Raw genomic sequence first — 18,843 nt, 5'->3', positions numbered from 1 at the left:
GACCTGGTGAGGGGACCCAGTGAGGAGGACTTCATGAGGCAGTGCCTGGTTGAGGGGACCTGGTGAAAGAAACATGGTGACAGGGCCTGGTGAGGGGCAGTCTGGTGAGGGAACTTAGGGGAACCTGGTGAGGAGCACCTGGTGAGGGGACATGGTGAGGGGACATGGGGGGGCCTTGGTGAGGGGACCTGGTGAGGAGGACCTGGTGAGGGGACATGGTGAGGGGACCTGGTGAGGGGAACCTGGTCAGGGGGACTTATAGGGGTGTCCTGTTGGGGGGACCTGATGAGGGGACCTGGTGGTGAGATCTGGTGAGGGGATCAAAGGCAGAGGCCATTGTCTTGGTAACACAGATAGAATCTAGAACCTGTCATCCCACAGAGCCACATTCTAGAGTTTAGAGTGAGGGACCTCTCCCAAATTCTGTAAGCCCCTGAGGACAGAGCAAGGCCTTTCTCTCCATGCTCCTTTTGCGGGAACTCCCTGGCACCAAGGCCAGGGGGGAAAGGGCGGTCTCTGAGGAGGATGGGTCCGTAGGCTGCTCTGAGTGCTGTCCCTGCACCGAAGAAGTTAGAGTTCCCTCCCGGGCGGCCCCCTCCCTGCCCCTCAGCACAGCCTCAGTCAAGAAGTTCCCCATCTTTGATCACCACTCCAAGTAGGAGAAACCGGCCCAGGGCTCCCTTAGAGCTAAGAACAGTGGTGAGTTGAGGGCCAGCAGGGACAGCAACTCTGGGTTACAGTTAAGCTCATGAGGAGCTCACAGTCCCATGCAGAAAACTCCTACCGTCCCTTACTCCTGGCTCCCAGCTGGAGATCCCCACTGAGGATGCTGCGGCAGGTTCGGCAGGTCCACCCTTCAGTGTCAGCAAGAGCAGGGACGGGGACATCAGGGGCCAGCATGGGACAGGACCGGGCCTCCCAGCACCTGGTAACCCTCTCACTTATGGACAGAGCTGGCCATGACGGAGGAGGTATGGATGGGCACCTGGAGGCCCCATCGCCCCCGGGGACCCATCATGGCCCTCTACAGCAGCCCTGGACCCAAGTACCTGATTCCACCAACAACAGGTAAGAGCCCGAGAGACTGTGGGGGAGGGTCAGGAGCCAGGCGGGCAGGTGGGGGGCCCGGGAAGGGCCTGGGGCTCAATGCCTGACTCCCAGCGGGCAGAAGGGCAGGTCAGGCTCCAGGCTGCTCAGGGCCCACTGCGTCCACAGGCTTCCTGAAGCACACGTCCACCAAGCTGCGTGCGCCAGCCTACAGCTTCCGTGGGGCCCCCATGCTCCTGGCAGAGAACTGCTCCCCAGGGCCCCGTTACAATGTAAACCCCAAGATACTGAGGACTGGCAAGGACCTGGGCCCTGCCTACTCTATCCTGGGGCGCTACCACACCAAGACCATGCTGACCCCAGGCCCAGGTTAGTGACCCTGTCTCAGGCTCCTGCCCCGCGCAGCCCCGGGCCTGCCCCTCCCTGCTGGGTGCCCCTAACCTCATGTCAGCAAGGGTGTGAGAGAGCTCAGCCATCCTGGCCTCTCCCGTCCCATCTTTCCCTCTTGAGGGGTCACCATCGTGCCTGGGCAGAGAAGACTCTGGCGCGAGAGCCCAGCTCCACCCTGGACCTTTCTCTGCCAGGCCGACGTCAGACCCCACTCTCCCTGCTCAAAAATAGCCTTTGTCTCCCCAGCCCTGAAGTCAGCATTTCCATCCTGGACACCCCCTGACCAGACTTGGTCACCATCTGTGTTGGAGCCCAGAGGCCCCACGCCTAGAATGTTGGGGAATCCTCCTTGAGCCCCCAAACTGGGCTGCATACCCACCTGCTTGTCCCAGCAACCCCCTTGGCTCCTTGTCCAGGTGACTACTTTCCAGAGAAATCCACCAAGTACGTGTTCGACTCAGCGCCCAGCCACTCCATCTCTGCCCGGACGAAGACATTCCGAGTGGACAGCACCCCAGGTCCGCAGCAGCCCCAGCCGTCCTCAGCCAAATGGACCTGGGGATCCTGGGTGGGGTGTGTGAGATGGGGCAGCCTGACGGCTGATCTCCAGAGTTGGGGGAGAGCCCCAGTGAAGGAGCAGTGGGCGCTGTTCCGGCCTGAGGCTCCACGTCCACCCTGCAGGCCCTGCTGCGTACATGCTGCCCATGGTAATGGGGCCCAATACCGTCGGCAAGGCCTCCCAGCCCTCCTTTTCCATCAAGGGCCGCAGCAAGCTGGGTGGCTTCAGCGACGACCTACACAAGGCAAGCGTCACCCCAACTGAGAACAGAGAATCACCCCCAACCATCTGAACCCTCCCCCAGAACCCAGGACCCACCAGTTCGGCCCTGCCTTGCCGATGCCCCTCAGCCCCCTCAGCCCTTCATCCTCTGGGTGCCTGCCACGTGCTGGGGTCACACTGCAGTGGTGAGGAGGGGCAGTCAATAGGCCAGAAGGGAGAGGCCCTGGCCCCAGCATGGACAGTGCTGAGGACAAGAGATGGGGTTTAGGAAGCACTGTCTGAAGAGAGAGAGGCAATCTTAGATAGGGTAGCATGGAAAGAAGAGGAGGAGGAAAAAATAAACCGTGACCTATTTGGGGGAGGAGGGTCCTGGTTTCAGAAACAGCCAGTGCAAAGGCGCTGGGTGGCACATGCCTGAGAGCTTGCAGGGCCTGAGATGGGGAAGCAGCATCATGGCACCCAACAGCCCTCGTCCATGTTGATTTTGCCAGCCCCAGGCCCTCAGGTCCAACGGGGCAGCGACAGCCTCTCTCACACATGCTCAGCGATGTTCCCAGGACTGGCACATGCTGGGGATGCCATTGCCAGCGTGAGGCTGAAATGGAGGAAGTGACCCCCACAGGAGGTGCCCCACAAGCAGTGGGGTGTGGTCTCCACAGTGTGACAGAAGACAGAAAGGGACCTTGATGCACGGGCACCAACTTGTAGCTGACCCTGTTGACTCAGGGCCTGAGACCCTCCGGCCAAGCTTGCTCCCTGTCCTCCAGGGCCACGCGCCCTGGGTAGGCCGAGTTTGTCTGAACCTCCTTTACCTCTCAGACCCCAGGTCCCGCAGCCTACCACCAGACTGATGTGCAGGTGACCAAGCGCAAAGCTCCGCAGTACACCATGGCTGCCCGTGTGGAGCACCCAGGGGACAAGACCCTCAAGCCAGGACCAGGCGCCCACAGCCCCGAGAAGGTCCAGGAAGAGCACAGCTCAGAGGGGTCAGGGTGGGGTCGGGGGCCTGGCCCGGAGGGATGTGTAGGAAAGAGCAGGGAGGGGGGTTGGGACACAGACGAAGGGAAACAGGGTCAGGCTATGGAAGGACACAGCCAAGAGGGGGTGGAGGGGTGGGGTGGGGTGGGGAGGGGAGGCACCTGCGCCCTGAGGACTCTGTACATTTCCAGCACTAGCCCCACAGGTAACCCTTCAGAGACATGGAAGCAGAGACCCTGCCCTTTTCCCTAGACAGTGTGACAGCTACTACTGCTGAGTGCTCTGTGTTCAAACGTGGGAGCATAGCTTCTGGCCACCGTAGCCCCAGGTTCAGGAAGGACAGCAGCCCAGCCCCAGCCAGGGCAGAGGCCTGCAGGTGGGGGCAGGGGTGCTGGCTCCTATCATAGCCCCTCCTCTCCCAGGTGACCCTGACCAAGCCCTGCGCCCCAGCTGTCACCTTCGGCATCAAACACTCTGATTACATGACTCCCCTGCTTGTTGATGTGGAATAGCGCCAGCCCTGCTGTGCCCCATCACGCCCAGCGTCTGCACAAGATCCACCGGGCCACAGAGCTCCAGGCTGTCTTCACCAGCTGGGCTGGCCAGCCTGGCCCTGCAGGCCAGAGCACGCTTGTTTGGGCAATTGTAACCAGTTACTTCTTTTCTATGCTATTTTACCATTTGTTAATCTTGTTTTCTGCTGTGCCCAAATTATTTAATAGATCAGATCGTATTAATAAGGGTTTGTCTTGGGGGAAGGATCAAGCTTTTCCAGAAAGGAGCCCCCGTAGGCTGTCAGCACTTGCCCACAAGGGGCCCCATCCTGCCTTCTAGGGCCCAGGGTCAGCCTGGTGAGATGGGAGGGCCCAGGGTCTGTGTTGGGAGAGACGGTAGGGCCTGAGTGCCCCAGACACCCTGCTCCACACTGTCCCTCCTGAGGCTTTCTGCCTTGAACCCGAAGATGGCCACACCCGTGCTCATCACCTCTGAGCAATGCTGTGTCCCTTCCCTTGAATCTGGACTGCAGCCTGTGGGTGTCCTGAATAATGGGGTATGGCAGAAGTGATGCCACCAGGCTCCTGAGGCCAGGCATACAACATACCAAGGAAACAGCTTCTCCCTGGACACGAGAGCCCACCCCACCCCCACCTTCTGCCACGTGTCCACGTTTGCTCCAGCACCAGCCATCATGTGAGGAAGCTCAACCATGGCGAGACTGAATCCACCATCCCAGGCAGTCAGCCCAGCCACAGGCAGTCAGCCCGGCCAGGCCTTCCACTCACCAGCACTGACCTCTGGACCTGTGAGTGAGCCTTCAAGTGAAGGCAGCCCCAGGACCACATCTCCCAGTGAGGCCTCGACATTGTAGAGCAAAGACAGCCAACCCTGAAGTGTGCCCCGTCTCAAATTCAATGAGACATGATAAATCATTGCTATTTTAAGTGAAGTTTTAGGGTGACCTATTACACATCAATGGGTAATACAGGGACTACAAGGAAGACATGGACAGGGAAGGTGGGGTATCCGCTGGGCCTGAAGAGGAATTCCAGAGGCTGCCCAGAAGTCCAAGGCCAGGCCTCAAGAAGTGGAGTCTGGATTTCAACTCAGGCTTTCAGGGAGGTCACTTTAGGACGGGTGACCTTGACAGACACACTGGTAGGACCATCACCTGCACCTGTATAAAGCACAATACAGCTGCTGACCTTCACTTAGCTGTGATCATGCCAGGCTATTTGAAGCACTTCATGTTTACTCTCTTTTTTTTTTCTGAGATGGAGTCTCGCTCTGTTGCCCAGGCTGGAGTGCAATGGCACAATCTCAGCTCACTGCAACCTCTGTCTGACAGGTTCAAGCAATTCCCCTACCTCAGCCTCCTGAGTAGCTGGGATTATTGGCACGTGCCACCACACCCAGCTAATTTTTGTATTTTTAGTAGAGACGGGGTTTCACCATGTTGGTCAGGCTGGTCTCAAACTCCTGACCTCGTGATTCACCCACCTTGACCTCCCAAAGTGTTGAGATTACAGGCATGAGCCACCGCGCCCGGCCAACTCACTTATTCCCTAAGCGGTGATGCTATCAGGATCCCCATCTGCGTTTCAGGAACTTGGGCAGGGAAGGGTAACACAGCAGGAAGTGGGTGAGTGTGGGGCAAAGGAAGACAGATCAGACTGTTACTCTTTCTATGTAGAAAAGAAAGACAAAAGAAACTCCATTTTGATCTGTACAAAGAAAAATTGTTCTGCTTTGAGATGCTGTTAACCTCTAACGTTAGCCCCAATCCTGTGCTCACAGAAACATGTGCTGTATTAAATCAAGGTTTAAGGGATTTAGGGTTATGCAGAATGTGCCTTGTTAACAGTATGTTTGCAGACAGTATGCTTGGTAAAAGTCATCACCATTCTCCATTCTCTATTAACCAGGGACACAGTGCACTGCAGAAAACCACAGGGACCTCTATCCGAGAAAGCCTGGGTATTGTCCAAGGTTTCCCCCAACTGAGACAGCCTGAGATACAGCCTCATGGGAAGGGAAAGACCTGACCGTCCCCCAGCCCGACACCCATAAAGGGTCTGTGCTGAGAAGGATTCGTAAAAAAGGCCTCTTTGCAGTTGAGATAAGAAGGCCTCTGTTTCCCGCATGTCCCTGGGAACGGAACGTCTCGGTGTAAAGCTGATTATTCGTTCTGTTCTAAAATAGGAGAAAACCACTCTGTGGCTAGAGGCGAAATATGCTAGCGGTGATACTGCTCTGTTACTCTTTGCTACACTAAAATGGGTAAAGAGAAACCTAAATCTAGCCTACGTGCACATCTGGGCACAGTACCTTCCCTTGAACTTATTTATGACGCAGATTCCTTTACTCACATTTTCCTTCTGACCTTCTCCCCACCATCACCATTCTCCCTGTTCTCCTGCCGCACTCCCCTTACCAAGATAGTGAAAATAGTCATCAATAAATACTGAGGGAACCCGGAGACTGGCGCCGGTGCGGGTCTTCGCACGCTGAGTGTGCTGGCCCCCTGGGCCCACTGTTCCTTCTCTATACTTTGTGTCTTCTTTCTTTCCTCCCTCAGTCTCTCGTCCCACCTGATGAGAAATACCCACAGGTGTGGAGAGGCAGACCCCTTTCAGGTGAGTCTGTGGCTGCTCTGCCCAAAGTCAACCGTGATGGGGTGAATGAAGGGGCAGGGTTTACAGCACCAGTGCCCATGACCAGCCACGCGGTGAATGAGGGAAGGGGCAGGCTTTACAGCACCAGTGCTCATGGCCAGCCTGTGGACCAGAGTGAGCTCCAGACAAAATTCCCTCAAATACCAAGGAAATGAGGACAGAGACCATGCGATTAGTTCTTCATGAGGTTATGTTTACTACAAATTTTTATTGTTGACATTTCTCATCCTGAAATTATGGGATATGGCCTAGCAGTTTGTTCTCACTTGGCAGAGTGGGTAACCCTGGCTCTCACACTGAGCCCCCAAGAGTCCTTTTGGTTTTACTGGTGTCAGGGATTACAGTCAGCAAACCCCATTCATTTACAGGGTCAGGTGTACGGGGCTGAGCTGGAGGGTTAGGGTCAGGGCCCCTCAGGAAACTCTGGTCTGGCACAGCAGCAGCAGGGATGCCACTCTCCCTTTGTGGAATCCTTCTTAATACAAGAGTGAGAAGCAGAAGAGCAAACCACAAAGGAAGTCCAGCTCAGACCCCAAAGTACCTGGGAGGGCTGCAAGCAGCCATGGAGATAACAGAGGCGGGGAGGGAACACAGTGGCTGAGTCTCAGAGACAGCAAAGCACCTCTCCAGCGAAGGCCACTCCGAGATGCAGCCTAACTTCCTAGTTTGCATCAGCAAGATGAGGAGGCACCACCATGGAAAGAGCACCTGGGGTGTAGCTGGTTACCACAGCTCAGCCACATTCCCCAGAATTGGAGGTCAACCCTCCATGGCCCAGGAAAATATGGGGGATGAAGGGTTGGCACCTGCAGTGACCAGATGGAGATACAATGCAGGCAGCTGCTACCATGCTTGGTGACCAGGGTGCAAGACCCTGATGAGCTTGCCATGGCAGCCAAGGACACTGGTGCCGGAGGAACGACACGGGCCTGCAAAGGGACATCCGAGGAGGGGGAAGCAAGCTGGGAGCAAGACCAGCCCAGCTAAGTTTCAGGGCAACGGCAAAACCCCAGAGACATGGAGGCAGATGAGTCGACCTTGCTGGGTGAGAAGTGAGCTTGCACCTGCATAGGGGAAGAAGAAGGTGGACCCCACCCCTCCAGGAGGCTGACAGTCTCAGCCAGGTACAATGGAGGGCCCAGGTCACAAGGAAGGGGGCTATGGTGAGTGTGCATGGAGAAAGGTGGGCTTGCTGTGTGGAAGGAAGGAAAGGGAAGGGTGAGCAAAGTGGGGCTGCAGGCACCAGGCTGTGGCTGATCTGTGGTCAGCCTGGAGCTCAGAGGCAGTTCTGGATTGACAGGACACATGGTGTGGCCACACAGGTGGGGGGACAGCGATCCCACAGTCCCCAGGGAGTGACTGGGAGGCAGAAGATTGGAACAGGACAGAGAAGGGCAAAGAAGCACATGGCTCATGCTTTAAAGGTGTTTTTATGCCAAGACAAGGGGCGAGGACCTCATCTTGAGGTGGGAAGAAGTCGTTGCCCTGCCAGTCCAGCGGTTTGAACATGAGCCCAGCCCAGTGGACAGGGAAGGCCCAGGGAGAGGTGGGTAGGGAGGGCATCCTGCAGAGGCTGGGGACAAGGAGGACGGCACAGAACGCCATCACAGCCAGGGGAGTCTGGCAGGGCTTGGCGGAGGCGCCAAAGTTACCAGCAAGCTAAAAGGCAACAACTGATAGCCCTCACAGGAACCTTCTTGTGTAGACCCACAGAAGCTCCCCGGCCCTGCCTGCTTTGCCTCACTCTGAAATGCCAGACAGGCCCATTTCTAGGTCTGTTCTCCTGAAAATACATCTTTGTTGCTGGGTAGATCCTGAATCCTGAGAATACAAGTTTCTGCTCCTGGATACACAGTCACATGACCCAGAAGGATCCCAGCCCAGTGGCTAGGCCAAGGCTGCAGTCCACTCCTTCATCCACAACCCCAGTTCTCCCCAGGGGTCTCACTTCATCGTAGGCGCAGATAACTCACAGCAGGGTGGCCTGCACTGGTCTGCCCGTGCTCAACAACCATGGCCAGGAGTAACTGCCATCTCCAGGCTGAGAAGCCTCAGTCGGACGAGATGACACCCACTTAGGGTTCACAGCCCCTTCCTGTGTCAGTTCCAGGAACCTTGGATCACAGACATGGCCTCACCCAGACAAGGACACGACCGTGGAGCCTTAAGATGTCAGAGTCCCAAGCGCTGGGAGAAAGGCTGCAAGCCACAGGTGGCCATGTCTGGGATTCAACATCTGCTCTGCTCAGACCTGGCTCCTCCAGACATGCTGTGGCCCCAGCTCTGCCTGGGTCTCTAGCACCTGGGGGAAGCGGGAGGGGCTGGGCCTTGGTTTCCCCGAGAGAGTCCCTTCCACACGTGGGACCAGCCAACACGAGCTCATCAGGTCACAGGCAGCCGCAGCCTCCTGCCACACAGGAAGAAGATTCCTGACCCACGATTATAATTGCAAAGGAGTATTTTGTAGGTAAGTCCTCTGGAGCCCAAGACACCAGGCAGGGAAGACCCTGGCTGCCCTTGGTACCCACAGACACCAGCTCCCACTGGCTCACGTCCTTGCCCTCGACAAGAAGTAGGACAGGATGAAGAAGGCCACAATTAGACCCACGGCCATGCCACATAGAAGCTTCCGGTTGTCTCGTCCGGACCTTGCCATTGTGGAAAAGCGCTTCATGCTCCCTGTAAGCAGGCCGGTCGTGCTTGTGAAATCCGAGTCCTAAAGGAGGAATCCCAGCAAGATCACACAGAAGTGGTGATTTGACCACCCACCCGCACCAGTGCTGAAGGAGACACTGCAGGCTCTGCAGCAGGTAGTGCTGGGGCAGGGCACTGATTCACACACACTGTGGGCCCTTACCATGCCATCCAGGTACCGGTTCTGATCCTCTGCATCCCTGTCGATGTCCAGGGCGAGCTGTTCATCAGACAGAGAGGGCAGAGTTGAGCCAGAGCAGACACATAATACAGCACTCACCCTCCCCAGACCAGACAAACCCTGCCAACAACTCTGCCAGACACAGTGGGGCAGCAGCAGATAAAAAGGTCCAGGTGTCAGCGGGGGCCTCATGCAGGTGAGCACAGCCACGAATCGGACGAGGATGGAAAACTGCCCGAAACTCCTCTGGGCCCTCTGCCTTCCCTCTGATCCCCATTCCCCAAAGGCACCAGGTGGAGGTAATAGGACAGACCACCACTGACCGATTTGAGCCTGGTGACTTTGGAGGCCAGGCTGTCAGCCATTCGCTTGTTCTCCCGGTCTAGAATCTCTTCCACAGCGCCCGGGCTCTGAGCTGAGAAAAGAGAGGGGCTGAAGGGTTGCATCCATCGGTGAGCGCGGCCCCTGACCCCTCTCACTCCAATCACATCTGGGTGAGTCAGAAATCTAGGGGGCCCTAACCTAGGTTCCAGCAGGTGAATCCTGCACATGAGACAGGCTGCATAAAGGACGATGTGTGTAAGGGCCTGTCATGTGAACACATGTCCTGTGTACACATCAAGGTGGGGATGGGCAAGCACCCACAACGGGTTCGGTCCAACCAGCACCTTCTGAGACTGTGTAGCAAAAACTGGACCCAGCCCTGGGGTGCTAGTATGATGTGACACTTGCATCCAGGGAGGTAACCATCTGTGTATGTGGAGCCCATTCTTATAGAAAAACAGTAAACTCTGCAAAGAGCATAGGAAAGACTTGGGAAAAGTACCCAGCGGGGCAGCAGAAAGGCTCCTGCAGGGACGACCTTTGAGCAGAGGTGGCAAGGAACCAGGACACAACATTGGGAAGGCCCTTTCCCGCACACAAAATGGCTGAGCAAAGTTCCCAATTCCCCGAGATGGGAGCTGACGTCGACCAGGAGCGGGATCCTTGGTCTGCATCCCACATGGGGCTTCCTGCAACACCCAGGGCAGAGTGCTTGCAGAGGCCTGGCCTGTGGCCGGCTGGGCCAGGTGATAAAAAATTTCTGTCACATCAGGTACGTGAGAACCACCTCCTCCCTAGCTTCAATGTAAGGAAGGGATGCCAGCGTCCTTCCAACCACTTCATGTTTATCAATTCTTTTAATCATCATGACAACTCAGAGAGACAGGCATCAATATCCCACTTTGCAGACAAGAACACGGGCTCCAGGAGGGGAAATGGAGCCACCGAGGCCCAAGTTAGTAAGAGTCCTGCTTGGACACCAGCGGAGCACAGCCTCTACTCCTAGGGCCTGGCCTCGGGACCTGTCGAATGCCGACTCCCGCTCACCCCGAACCCATGCAGAACGATCTCACAGGGGGCGGCGGGGAGTGGGGGGACCCCGCTGCTGCGCGACCCCTCACTGGAGCTGCTGCGCCGCCACGCCCGCCTTCGGTCCTAGCCGCAGTGCCGGCCGAAACCCGGCCCTGCTCCGACCCGGAAGGATCCGAATCCGCCCCCCTGACAGGGTCCTCCCGGCCGACGTCACCCTAGTCGGGCCAAAGGCAGGCGCACGCGGCTCTACAGGCAGCGGCGTCGGTTTCGGCCCGGCCCTGCCCCCAACGGCTCCGCTCTCCCGCGCTCACCCCGAGCCCAGTCCGCCATCGTGCCCTGCCCCGGCTCCTCGACGCCGACACCGACGCGGCCACTGCCGCCTCAGACGTGGCGCAGTCACGAGGAAAAGGGTTCCGGCCCCGCCCCCAGCCAGCGATAGCCCCGCCTCCACACCGACCACGCCCCTAGATGGCCCAGCCCCTTCCGCTTCGGGCTCTCTGACTTCCGGCTTAGGGCCGAGGGTGGGGAACCGCTGGCCGCGGAAGCGATGGGCATAGTTGTGACTTATTTTCAGCACTGTCGCCCAGACAGTGGCGCGATCTCAGCTGACTGCAGTCCCCGCCTACCGGGCTCCCAAGGTGCTGGGATTACAGCACCACCGCGGATGTGACGTTTGTTGTTCCTGTGAACGTGGGGCGGGGCGGGGCCGTTTGCTTGCTCAGTGCCAAGACGATGGTGGTGGAAAGACGCTTCTGTGGGTTAGGTCCTAACGGTTAGGAAGGATTCACAGGCGGGTCATGAGGAAGGAGCAGGCCCCTCGGGCAGAAGCCCGCGAGGAGCACTGGGTGTGGTGGGGGCAAGGGTGCCTCCTCTGTCAAGTGGAGATCGGCGCCTCGCTCGTGCCTGCGAGTGCGCGCCGCGTCGAATACAGGCGTACAGAAAGCACTACAGGAAAGTGAAGCAGGGAGAGAGACTGGGAGGCGGCGCGGGGACTGGGGGCCGTAGACGCCTTTGCTCCCGGGCACTTGTTAGAAGAGCGAGTGCACCGCGCTTCCTGTGCGTCACTGAATCCTCATGACGGCCACTGAAACGGACACGCAGGATCTTTGCTTTTCAAGAGGGAACTGAGTCCGGGCCAGACTGGGTTGCTCCCCTTTCTGTCGGCCCCTCACGGCCCTCCACCTTTGCAAGTGCTGCTCCTTCTGCCTGGAGTGGCTCCAGTCTTCCCGGCTCACTTCCCACCGTCCGGTGTCAGCAAAAACGGCACTTCCTCACAGCCCGTTGCAGCCTAGTAGTCGCCTTTTGCTTCCTTTGAAGCACAGCCCTGTGACCGCCTCATGTCCTTTTGTTTTTCCTTGTCTCCCTTCCCCTCTGGAACATAAGCTCCACAAAGGCAGGGACCTGGGAATCCCGTTCGCCTGCATTCCCCAGCAAACGCCTAACGAACCCAATGGCCTAGGACTGAAAAGTCCTTTCCACTTCGGCTTTCCCCTCTACATCCCATCGGTTCTGTGGAGCTCGAGGGGCGTCACTATGTGTGTGGCAGGGCACGGTGGGGGCTGAGATCCTTTCCTGTTGGAAATTCTGGCCCAAGAAGCGCGGGTCACAAGGAAAGGGGTCAGTTCGGTTCAGGGCGACTCAGCCCCCCGACTCGGGTCTTAAAACCTCCGAGCCGCCAGCGCTGCCTCAGGCCGCGCCCCCTTAAAGCGCCACCAGACGCCGCGCCCCGTCCCGGCCTCCCCCGCGCGCTGGCGCGAGGCTTTCTGGGCCAGGGCGGGGCCGGCGAACTGCGGCCCGGAACGGCTGAGAAAGGGCTCGTCCCGCCTTCCCCGCGCCGGGTCCCGGTCGCGCCATGGAGCCCCGGGCGGTTGCAGAAGCCGTGGAGACGGGGAAGGAGGATGTGATTATGGAAGCTCTGCGGTCATACAACCAGGAGGTAAGCGGCCGCCTGAGGCCGGGGGGCGGGCACGGAGGGGGTGGGGCAGGGTCGTGCGCGGGTGGCAGGGAGGGTGTGGGTGAGGCAGGGGCTGTGTCAGCAAGCGTAGGGGACGCGGCGGGGTGCGGGGGGCAGGTCTGGGATGCAGTGTTGCGGGGAGAGTGGGGGTGCACCCGTTGGGTGGCAGGTGTGTAGGGATGGGGGCGAGTGCAGACCCTGCCATCTGTTCTGAGCAGTGGCTGCTGCCTGAGTTAGAGGCCAATAGGCCGCCCCCCATCAGCGGACGCGGATCCTACCCCTCTGTGGATTTGAATTCACTAGTTCTCTCTGCAGCACTCCCAGAGCTTCACGTTTGATGATGCCCAACAGGAGGACCGGAAGGTGGGTGCTGGCCCAAGGGGTAAAGGGGCAGGGACAGGTGGCCCCAGGAAGAAGGGCCTGGTGGAACCGCTCTTCTCCCTGCCCACAGAGACTGGCGGAGCTGCTGGTCTCCGTCCTGGAACAGGGCTTGCCACCCTCCCACCGTGTCACCTGGCTGCAGAGTGTCCGAATCCTGTCCCGGGACCGCAACTGCCTGGACCCGTTCACCAGCCGCCAGAGCCTGCAGGCACTGGCCTGCTATGCTGACATCTCTGTCTCTGAGGGGTCCATCCCAGAATGCCCAGACATGGATGTTGTACTGGAGTCCCTCAAGTGCCTGTGCAACCTCGTGCTCAGCAGCCCTGTGGCACAGATGCTGGCAGCAGAGGCCCGCCTAGTGGTGAAGCTCACAGAGCGTGTGGGACTGTACCGTGAGAGGAGCTTCCCCCACGATGTCCAGTTCTTTGACTTGAGGCTCCTCTTCCTGCTAACGGCACTCCGCACCGATGTGCGCCAGCAGCTGTTTCAGGAGCTGAAAGGAGTGCGTCTGCTGACTGACACACTTGAGCTGACGCTGGGGGTGACTCCTGAAGGGAACCCACCCAAGCTCCTTCCTTCCCAAGAGACTGAGCGGGCCATGGAGATCCTCAAAGTGCTCTTCAACATCACTCTCGACTCCATCAAGGGGGAGGTGGACGAGGTGAGCACTGACCTGAACCCATGGATGGGTCTCAACGCAGCTCCGACATTTCCTGGACCTGCCTCCCACTGGGTACCTTCAGGTTTCTGGGTGTCAGACATGGAGAGGACAGGACCTCCCAGCCTGTTGGGACAAGGCCAAGGAGATGCCAGTTCTGGGCTGGGACCTCAGGGAAGGCTTCTGAGGAAAGTAGAGGCCCCTTCTGGCTCTTGCTGCCTGGCAGGAGGGCTGTGTGGTGTCCGGGGAGACTGTAAGAGATCCTCCACCACGAGGCTGTGAGTGGGGCTGAGACAGAGTGTGACTTCATCCCAAGGGTATGTGTTAACGTTCCTAATCAGGGAAGTGCTCTTGGAAGAATACTCATGGAGTTTTTAGGAAGACAGCAGTGGTCATCTTTTGCCCCCAGCACTACCCACAGTCACCTAGGAAGATCCCAGGGGACCAGGTACGCAGTACAGGAAGTGCACAGTCATTGCCACACAGTCCTGGAGTGCAACAGACAGTGGAGCCTCAGCAGGCAGCAGTGGGATGAGTGGGGCGCCTCACAGGAACCCTTCTTTCTTTGATCAGGAAGACGCTGCCCTTTACCGACACCTGGGGACCCTTCTCCGGCACTGTGTGATGATTGCTACTGCTGGAGACCGCACAGAGGAGTTCCATGGGTGAGGATGGGGCTTTTTCTGGGAGGGAAGTGTGCCCACATGTCTAGATGGTCGTCCTCAACCCTGGCTGTGAACCAGAACTCACCTGAGAGCCCAGGCCCCACCCTAGAGGGTCTGACTTTGTCTGGGTGAGTAAGACGACATCGGTGTATTTCCAGAGAATACTGGGTGCTTCTAATATGTGGCCAAGACAACAGCCATGAATTTGGGGGCAGGAATGTGCCAACTGGGCCTTGGTAGTGGCAACAGTGTAGTACTTACTAGGGCACATTGGTTCCTTGGCCCCGTTTTTGGTCCAGCTGCCCCTAGGCTGGTCTGGGTTTCCAGAGATGGTCTGGCGCTTTGGCTCAGACAGGGTGGGGGAGGCAGGGTGTCTCAGTGCCCCCACTTCTCCAGGGGACCCCACTGTACAGCTGAGTGGCAGTGCCTCTCAGATCAGTCCCTGCCCTTGGCTTTGGTCCCTAGCGCTGCCCCTTTGGGACTCACATGCCAGCTCATGTAATGTGTGGTTCAGCGGGGGCACAAAGATTGCACCTGTGCTGAGGGATTAACCCTATTGAGACCCCCACCTCCATCTGTCCCCAGCCACGCAGTGAACCTCCTGGGGAACTTGCCCCTCAAGTGTCTGGATGTTCTCCTCACCCTGGAGCCACATGGAGACTCCGTGGAGTTCATGGGAGTGAATATGGATGTGATTCGTGCCCTCCTCATCTTCCTAGAGAAGCGTTTGCACCAGGTAGGCTGGGGATGGCTATGCATGCTCCCCCAGTGGCTCTGGCACTGGTTCTCCTGCACAGCTGTGGTCAGTGCTTCTACACTGTCCACACTGGTAAGTGGAGATCGTCTTGGTGGTGTGATATGGGCGATTCCTCCAGCTGTTCTGTGGTCCAGCCTGGCAAGACGCCAGACCTTTCCTCCATGAGAAGCATGTGGACACCTTCCACACACTTGAAGGTTTCACTTCTTAAATCTTTGTGGATCTTTATTGAGTGGTCCTGAGAAGCCCCCCAGTCCCTGCTTTTAACTCTTAGACACAGGCAGCCCTTGATTACAAGCATAGCTGTCCCTCAGCATCCTGAGGAGACCCATAGGAACCTCAGATCAAAGCTTCCCTCTCACTCCTGTGACTGCACTACAGGGCATCTGGACAGCTGGGGCTCTAACCATCTTCCAGGAGCTTGCAGAAAGCAGGCTGGAGTACAATAAACCAAGATTTAGTAGACCTCCTGGGAATCTACCTGCCTAAGCAAGGGACACACATGGTGCCTGCGAGCAACTCAGGATAGGGAGCTGGCATTGGACACACACCTGGGGGGTTGTCTGTGCCCGTCGCTGCCACTGCTGGTGCTGGGGTCCAGGCACATTATGCTAGGAGGGTCAAGAACTCCCTGCTCTGTCCATGAAGTACACAGAGCTGGGATTCGGTTCTCGTTTCTTTTTGCCACCAACATCTGAGGGCAATGTGTGCGCCAGTCTAAAGCTTGAATTGCTTTGTGTTTTCTTCCCAGCTCTGGTTTATAGTTGAGGTAATTAGACTTAAAGCAGTTATTTCTCCCAAGTCACAAAGCTTACGAGTACCTCTGAGTTACGCTCTATCCCCGTCCTTTTCAAAAGTGACACAGACACCCACCACCCACTCTTGGCCTTGCGCTAACTGCAGAGGGGCTTATTCCCAAACCTCTGCCGCCAGGACCAGCTGCTGTGTATGTTGGTGGGAAGGGGCGGTGGGGGGGTGTAACTCTGTGCCAGTCTCAAATTAGGCAGGGGCACAGCCCCGGTGACAGAGAATCCTCTACAGACACACAGGCTGAAGGAGAGTGTAGCTCCCGTGCTGAGCGTGCTGACTGAATGTGCCCGGATGCACCGCCCAGCCAGGAAGTTCCTGAAGGCCCAGGTATGAGGCTGAGGAGCTGGTGCTCCTGGGGGATGTGGTTTCAGCCCTGATCACAGACCCTTGGCTACTCCAAGCCCAAGCTTAGGGATGGCCACCTCCCCAGGTGCTGCCCCCTCTGCGGGATGTGAGGACACGGCCTGAGGTTGGGGAGATGCTGCGGAACAAGCTTGTCCGCCTCATGACACACCTGGACACGGATGTGAAGAGGGTGGCTGCCGAGTTCTTGTTTGTCCTGTGCTCTGAGAGTGGTGAGTTATGGAGACCCAGGTCCCAGCCCACCCCACCTCAGCCAGGCTTGCACACTGACCTCTGCCTTGCCCCTCAGTGCCCCGATTCATCAAGTACACGGGCTACGGGAATGCTGCTGGCCTTCTGGCTGCCAGGGGCCTCATGGCGGGAGGCCGGCCCGAGGGCCAGTACTCGGAGGATGAGGACACAGACACAGATGAGTACAAGGAAGCCAAGGCCAGGTGTGTGCCCCCAACACACCCTCGGGTCTCCATTCACAGCCCCCCCAGTCCCTGCTTCCACACCCATGTGGACCCCTGTAGGGTGGGACAGGATGACAAATGGACAAGACCTTCCAGAATCAAGCACCTGTTCCTAAGTGCTATCTGGGATACCAGAAGGTGGCAGATGGCAGGAGCTGGTTACCTGTGCCGCTTCTGGAGGGAGGCCTCTTCCTGCAGTTGCCTTGCCCACCTCACCCCACTGGGAAAATAGGTGGCTTGCCTCCTGTCCTGGAGAGTCACTAATGCATTCCCCACATTCCACCCACTGGGAAACAGCATAAACCCAGTGACCGGGAGGGTGGAGGAGAAGCCGCCTAACCCTATGGAGGGCATGACGGAGGAGCAGAAGGAGCACGAGGCCATGAAGCTGGTGACCATGTTTGACAAGCTCTCCAGGTGTGTGGCATGACAAGGAGGGGCCTGCAGCTGGGAGAAGGGAGAGCTGACCCACATCCTGTCTTGTGAGCCCCAGGAGGTAGGATCAGAGGAGAGCTTAGGATCCTGGTATTAGGTTGCATTGCTGATGTTTGAAATCACTGGCCCTGGAGGAAATCCCCCAGGGGATGGGTATATTGAATCAGTATTGTGCCCCTTTTACAGATGATAACTGAGGCCCAGAGAAATTAAGAGACTGTCTAAGGCCGGGCATGGTAGCTCACGCCTATAATCCCAGCACTTTGGGAGGCTGAGGCAGGTGGATCACAAGGTCAGGAGATCAAGACCATCCGGGCCAACGTGGTGAAACCCCGTCTCTGCTAAAATACAAAAAAACAAGTTAGCTGGGCGTGGTGGTGGGCGCCTGTAGTCCCAGCTACTTGGGAGGTTGAGGCAGGGGAATCACTTGAACCCGGGAGGCAGAGATTGCAGTGAGCTGACTGTGCCACTGCACTCCAGCCTGGCGACAGAGTGAGACTTCCTCTCCAAAAAAAAAAAAAAAAAAGACTAATGTCGCCAGATTTATTGGAGATGGCCCAGTGTCCAAATTAAGAGCCTGCTTAAGGCCAATTTAGATGTTTACATTAGGAAACTGCTTAAAGCCAGGAGGCAGCAGTTAGGGTTTGGGCCCAGTTAACAGAAGGTCCAACCAGGCTTCCCCAGTAAATGGGAGCAGCCTACTTGGTGGAGGAAGGTAGCAGCCAGGGGTGAGCAGGACCCCTGCCTGGCCAACTGGGCCCCTTCCCCAGCCCCATTGCACCTTTCCCCAATAGGAACAGAGTCATCCAGCCAATGGGCATGAGTCCCCGGGGTCATCTTACGTCCCTGCAGGATGCCATGTGCGAGACTATGGAGCAGCAGCTCTCCTCAGACCCTGACTCGGACCCTGACTGAGGATGGCAGCTCTTCTGCTCCCCCGTTAGAACTGGTGCTGCTTCCAGAGACTTCCTTGGGGTTGCAACCTGGGGAAGCCACATCCCACTGGCTCCACACCCGCTCCCACTTCTCCATTTTAGAAATCTCTTCTCTTTACTCCCAAGGTTCTGTTCATGATTTGCCTCTGGTCCAGTTTCTTATCTCTGGACTGCAATGGTCTTCTTGTGCTAGAACTCAGGGCTCAGCCTTGAATTCCACAGACGAATACTTTCTTTTGTCTGCGCCAAGAGGAATGTGTTCGGAAGCTGCTGCCTGAGGGCAGGGTCTACCTGGGCACACAGAAGAGCATATGGGAGGGCAGGGGGTTGGATGTGGGTGTGTACAGAGCAAGCACATCTGGGATTGGCACGCTGGCAGAGCCAGTGTGTTGGGGCATGTGCTGCACTTCCCAGGGAGAAAACCTGTCAGAACTTTCCATACGAGTGTGTCAGAACACACTTCCGAGGTATGTATGCTCTGTTGTTTCTGTCCTGTCTTCACTGAGCGCAGGGCTGGAGGCCTCTTAGACATTCTCCTTGGTCCTCGTTCAGCTGCCCACTGTAGTATCCACAGTGCCCGAGTTCTCGCTGGTTTTGGCAATTAAACCTCCTTCCTACTGGTTTAGACTACACTTACAACAAGGAAAATGCCCCTCGTGTGACCATAGATTGAGATTTATACCACATACCAGACATAGCCACAGAAACATCATCTTGAAATAAAGAAGAGTTTTGGGCAAAAATGTATGTGTGAATATATGTGTAAATTATCAAATAAAGGGGCCAGGCACAGTGGCTCATTCCTGTAATCCCAGCACTCTGGGAGGCCG

General features: G+C 57.3%; 3 protein-coding genes and 1 pseudogene across 9 annotated transcripts; 2 read left to right on the top strand and 2 right to left on the bottom strand.

Annotated features, from left to right (window-relative positions):
• The first annotated feature begins 434 nt into the window (after positions 1-434).
• Positions 435-3,936, top strand: CIMAP1A (ciliary microtubule associated protein 1A). Of its 2 annotated transcripts, none has more exons than XM_055259478.2 (7): positions 435-699; positions 952-1,068; positions 1,216-1,416; positions 1,854-1,955; positions 2,119-2,240; positions 3,038-3,178; positions 3,619-3,936. In XM_055259478.2, the coding sequence occupies exons 2-7, from the start codon at positions 960-962 to the stop codon at positions 3,706-3,708; spliced, it is 765 nt and encodes a 254-aa protein (XP_055115453.2). In that variant the 5' UTR covers positions 435-699; positions 952-959; the 3' UTR covers positions 3,709-3,936. The 2 variants fall into 2 exon arrangements, with proteins under 2 accessions (XP_055115453.2, XP_055115452.2); XM_055259477.2 differs by having other exon boundaries at positions 435-703.
• Positions 3,937-6,541: 2,605 nt separating this feature from the next.
• LOC129471242 (uncharacterized) lies at positions 6,542-8,384 on the bottom strand (annotated as a pseudogene).
• On the bottom strand, positions 6,542-12,308 carry BET1L (Bet1 golgi vesicular membrane trafficking protein like). The gene is made up of 4 exons (XM_055259245.2): positions 10,912-12,308; positions 9,568-9,659; positions 9,227-9,283; positions 6,542-9,085 (listed from the first exon to the last, which is right to left on the bottom strand). The coding sequence occupies exons 1-4, from the start codon at positions 10,928-10,930 to the stop codon at positions 8,918-8,920; spliced, it is 336 nt and encodes a 111-aa protein (XP_055115220.1). The 5' UTR covers positions 10,931-12,308; the 3' UTR covers positions 6,542-8,917.
• Positions 12,303-18,756, top strand: RIC8A (RIC8 guanine nucleotide exchange factor A). 6 transcript variants are annotated; one of them, XM_063630933.1, is made up of 10 exons: positions 12,303-12,536; positions 12,858-12,917; positions 13,006-13,596; positions 14,167-14,258; positions 14,844-14,994; positions 16,057-16,152; positions 16,256-16,400; positions 16,478-16,622; positions 16,941-17,060; positions 17,931-18,756. In XM_063630933.1, the coding sequence occupies exons 1-10, from the start codon at positions 12,453-12,455 to the stop codon at positions 18,289-18,291; spliced, it is 1,845 nt and encodes a 614-aa protein (XP_063487003.1). In that variant the 5' UTR covers positions 12,303-12,452; the 3' UTR covers positions 18,292-18,756. The 6 variants fall into 6 exon arrangements, with proteins under 6 accessions (XP_063487003.1, XP_055115206.1, XP_055115207.1 ...); XM_055259231.2 differs by having other exon boundaries at positions 12,335-12,536; positions 12,870-12,917; XM_055259232.2 differs by having other exon boundaries at positions 12,335-12,536; positions 12,870-12,917; positions 17,873-18,756.
• The last annotated feature ends 87 nt before the right edge of the window (positions 18,757-18,843 follow it).

Source organism: Symphalangus syndactylus, chromosome 21 (genome assembly GCF_028878055.3).
Source record: "Symphalangus syndactylus isolate Jambi chromosome 21, NHGRI_mSymSyn1-v2.1_pri, whole genome shotgun sequence".
Lineage (NCBI taxonomy): Eukaryota > Metazoa > Chordata > Mammalia > Primates > Hylobatidae > Symphalangus > Symphalangus syndactylus.
This window is presented reverse-complemented; position numbering and strand designations above follow the sequence as displayed.